Source organism: Haemorhous mexicanus, chromosome 32, assembly GCF_027477595.1.
Source record: "Haemorhous mexicanus isolate bHaeMex1 chromosome 32, bHaeMex1.pri, whole genome shotgun sequence".
Lineage (NCBI taxonomy): Eukaryota > Metazoa > Chordata > Aves > Passeriformes > Fringillidae > Haemorhous > Haemorhous mexicanus.
Window position 1 is genome coordinate 3,095,784 of NC_082372.1, and position 4,500 is coordinate 3,100,283.

Genomic DNA, 4,500 nt, shown 5'->3' on the forward strand with positions numbered 1-4,500 from the left:
TGTCAGAAGAGCTTCAGGTGGAATTCAGGGATCGTCACTCACCAGCACTTCCACACCAGGGAGAGGCCCTGCGAGTGTCCCGAGTGTGGGAAGAGCTTCATGCGCTGCTCCAGCTCAATCCCCCATGGGAGGATCCGAGCTGGATGATCCCCAGTGATCCCCGTTGGGCAGAGCCCTGGTGACCCCCGATCCGGGTGATCCCTGTTGGGTGGGGGAAGGTGTTGGAGAAATTTCTTTGCCCTGTCCTTGTGCTGCTGTGATTTGGTTGGTAATAAATTCCCTCCGTGTGCCCAGGCCGGGTCTGTTGTGCCCGTACCGGATTTGCCGAGGGATCTCTCCCGGTCCTTGTCCCCACGGAGGAACCCTCGGTTCCATTTTCTGTCGCTGTGCGGCTGCGGGGGGCAGGGACAGAGCGGCTCTGCATCGGGCCAGCGTCACCACTTGCCACGGGCACCCTTGAGATCCCGCGAACCTGGGCAAGCATTTCTGGGCTCACCTGAGCTCCCACCTGCCCAGCGCCCCAAGGTTCCCCCTCCCCAAAAAATCCCCCAGCCCGGGGCTGCAGCCTCCCGGAAAGGCCTCAGCCAATCCCAGCGCAGGCAGAAGGCGGCTCAGCCAATGAAAGCGCGGGGCGTTGGATTGCCTCATCGGTTGCCGGGCAGAGCCCGTGGCCAATCGCTCCCCAGCAGTGGCCGGAGCCAATGGGAGCGCGCAGCGCTGCCGAGCCCGCCCCGCTCCGGACTGGTGCTCCCAGCGCAGCGCGGCTGCTTCGGGGCTGCGGCCCCTGCCCGGCGCTGGCCGTGGGGCGAGGGGCGGCAGCTGGGGCCGGACTGGTGGCACTGGTGGTGCTGGGAGCCCCCCCGGCTGCGGGCGCGGGGCTCTCGGGTGAGCGGGGGGGGGCGGGAGGCGGTGGGACGGTGGGGGGGAGAAGGGGGAAAAGGGGGCGAAGGGGGGAGCCCGGAATGGACAGGAGGAGGAGGGGACCCCCCCAAAAGGGAGAGCGGGAGGGGCAGAGGGGTGGGCGAAGGTGAAGGAGCGTTGGGAGAGGGTGGGGAAAAGGGGAGGGGGGACCCCGAAACTGAGCCCGAGAGTGGCTGGAGATTGGGGGATTTGTAGGAAAATGGGGAAACGGGACCCTTAAAGTGATTTTGGGAGCGGCCAGAGATGGGAGGGGAAAAAATGTGGAAGGGGAAATGGGGGAAGGATGGCACAGAGGAAGCGGCAGCGCGGGCAGGAGGGTCCCATGGCGGCCGTGGGGCACAGGGAGTGCGCAGTGGGGATCCGGGTTGGCCCCCGGTGCTCTGGGGGTGCTGGGGGGGCACCCCGGAGCTGTGTCCTGCACTCACAAGGGTGTTCCAGAGGATGAGATTGAAGAGTGTCACTTGTTGAACGGCACGGAGAAGGTGAGGTTCGTGGAGAGGTTCATCTACAACCGGGAGCAGTTCCTGATATTGGACAGCGACGTCGGGGTGTACGTGGGGTTCATCGCCTATGGGGAGATGAATGCCAAGCGCTCTAACAGGCACCCGGTTCACATGGAGTACTACCGGGCTTTGGTGGACACGCAGTGCTGGCGAAACTACGAGCTTTATGCCCCGTTCACAACGGTGGAGCGCCGAGGGGAGCGCGGGGCAGAGCGCGTCCCCTCAGACCCTGCCCTGCCAATGACCCTGGAACTCCTGAAATTCCCAGTATCCCTCGAGTCTGGGAATCGCCTCAGAGGCGGCAGCCCTCCTTGTGTCCATCACTGGGACATCCTCTCCCACCCAGTGACCCCCCCGTGGCTCCTCCAGCCCATCCCAGTCCATCCCGGTCACTCCCAGTGCTCTGTGGCGCGTCCATCTCGGTCGAGCGTGGAGATAACGCCTCTCAGCCAATCACAGCTCGTCCCTCCGATGACCCATCTGTTGCTAGGATGATCCGCAGATCCGAGTGCCCCGAGCTGGACTCGGCCTCGCAGCGCCGCGCACGTCATTGCCAGTTCCATCCCAGTCCATTCCCAGATCCCTCCCAGTGCCACCGCAGTCCCTCCAACTCCTTCCCAGACCCTTCCAGTCTATTCCCAGTCCACTCTCCGACTTTCACGCTCTCTCATAGTGCCGAGTGCCCCTCCCACCTTTCTCAGTGCCACTCCAGTCCCTCCCAGTTCATTCCCAGACCATCCCAGTTCCAACCAGCCCCTCCAAGTCAATTACCAGTCTATTCCCAGTCCATTCCCAGTTCACGACAAGACTTCCACCGTCTCTCCCAGTACCCTCCATCCTCTCCCACCTCTCTCGGTGCCACTCAACTCCCTCCCAGTCCATTCCCTGTCCCTCTCCACCCCACTAAAGCCCTCCCCTCTCCCAGTGCTCCCCAGCTGATTCCAGTGTGTCCCCACTCTCTCCCTCTCACAGTGCCCCCAGTGTGTCCATCTTGCTGGTGCCCTCGAGTTCCCAGCCTGGCCCCAGCCGCCTGCTCTGCTCCGTCATGGATTTCTACCCTGCCCACATCCAGGCGAGGTGGTTCCAGGGCCAGCAGGAGCTCTCAGACCACATGGTGGCCACCGACATGGTCCCCAACAGGGACTGGACTACCAGCTCCTGGAGCTGCTGGAAACCCCCACCCCCAGGGCAGGCTCACCTACACCAGCCAGGTGGAGCACGTCAGCCTGGAGCACCCCCTGAGCTGCACTGGGATACGGGGGAGCCCCCGGGGGCACTGGGAGAGCCACTGGGCTGTGCTGGGAGCCACTGGGAAGGAGCTGAAGGGAGCTGTCTTGGAACTGGAAGAGGGGCTGGGGGCTTGGCAATGGCTGGGAAGGGGTTTGGGGGATGCTGGGGAGGGTGAGATGGGGTTGGGGGGGTCCTGGTGGGCACTGGGAGGGAGTTTGGGGGTGCTGGGTGTGACTGGGAGGGAGTTTGGGAGCACTGCCATCCTCTCGCCACCCTGTGTCCTCCTTCACACCCCGTCTTTCCACATCCCCCGTTCCCTACCCGGAATGGGGATTGCTGTGTAAGAGACGGTTGGAAGTTTCCCTCATTTGCCTCATGACCGTCGCCAGGACAGACCCTGAGGGCCCTGGCTGGAGTTCTGGCCTGGTTGAAGTGGATGCTCACCAAGTGATTGTGTGCAGGTGTGCTTGCTGTGCCTCCACGGTCTCACACCTGCTTCACCATCCCACAACAGCCCATGAATTTCCCCATCTCTTGGCCAAATGAACTTTCTGAGCTAACTCTGGTGATCCCCCCACGGAAGATCCCTCATCTGCCTCATGACCACCATCAAGGATGGAGACTGAAGCCCCCTCCCAAGGAATGAGACTGAGACCCTTATAATTCTAACACAGGATGCTGGCCTGACGGAAGTGGGATGTCTGCCAAGTGGTGCCTGCAGGTGTGTTCGCTGGACCAAGACTGGTTTCCCACAGAACCAATCCTGAAACAATGGGTCCCACTCACTGCTGAGATTGCTTTGTCCTGTTTTGGAACATGGACTGTCCATACCTGTTTTCAATACACTTATTCTCTGTTGTCTTAACCCATTCTCCCCTCAGCAGAGGACTATAAGAGACCCCTGAGTTAACCAAAGAATTTGAGATTCTCCTCGATGTGACAAGACGGATCTACTGCCGGACCACAGGGATTTCATCTCTCCATTGGCAGCTATTCCCCCCAGCCCTTCTTTTTTCCTCTCTCTCTCTCTATCCTTTATCTCCTTTCTAATCCTTCTATCGCATTTGCTGTGGGCACTCAGTAAAGGTGCATTTGTTTTGATGAATACTGAAATCCCCTCTGTGTTGTTTTGCACTCTGAGATCAGTTAATGAACCATCACAACCCCACTTGTACAAGTGGATCATGGCAGGCCGCGCCGTCCTGGGCCCTCCTTCTGAAAACGGCGCTGACCACGCTGTTTAAGATTCCCCTTTTTCCCACCAATTCCTTCTCCTCTGGTCCCAAACCTCCCCTTCCCCCCTACCTACCTACCTCTCCCCCTTCCTGCTGTGCCTCTGCAGCTGGCCCTGCCCCGGGCCCGCGTGGCGCGGCTGCGAGCCCCGTGCAGGAGTCAGCCGGCCTCACCACCACCCTGTGAAAAACCAATGACTCGTTATAAAAATTTAAATGTTTAATAGTAATAAAATAGTTACAAAAACAGGAATAAAAAAATAGAACAGTAAGAACTTGGACAATCAGAGTTAGGACAATAAAGGACAATAAAAAAGCAAAGAATTATGAACATTTGGATGCTTTCCTCATAAAAGCATGTCAGCTAACAAAGGGTTAACCCTTAAAAGCAATAGCCTGCTGCATATTCATAAATCTCATACATGATGCAAACATTCCTTTCAAAGTAGAGATTTTTCTGGTTATTGTCACCTTACCCCCCTACATCTCGTAAATCCTGGTTTGGCTCCGTGGAGTCTGAAAGAAGGAGGTGAAAGGAGTCTGGTTCTTCATGATAAGGAGGCAATAATTCTTCTCTTTGGGATTTAAGTGTCTTGTTGCTGTTATCTCTGTGA

The 4,500-nt window shown here is 58.6% G+C and overlaps 1 protein-coding gene and 1 long non-coding RNA gene across 2 annotated transcripts; both read left to right on the forward strand.

The window, feature by feature from the left end:
- The first annotated feature begins 1,164 nt into the window (after positions 1–1,164).
- On the forward strand, positions 1,165–2,747 carry LOC132340587 (uncharacterized). The gene has a single exon (XM_059871661.1). It carries the CDS (start codon positions 1,194–1,196, stop codon positions 1,917–1,919), a length of 726 nt encoding a protein of 241 aa, XP_059727644.1. The 5' UTR covers positions 1,165–1,193; the 3' UTR covers positions 1,920–2,747.
- Positions 2,748–2,832: 85 nt separating this feature from the next.
- On the forward strand, positions 2,833–3,759 carry LOC132340647 (uncharacterized). The gene is made up of 2 exons (XR_009489964.1): positions 2,833–3,375; positions 3,536–3,759. It is a non-coding gene; the product is annotated as an uncharacterized LOC132340647 (long non-coding RNA).
- Positions 3,760–4,500: the final 741 nt, after the last annotated feature.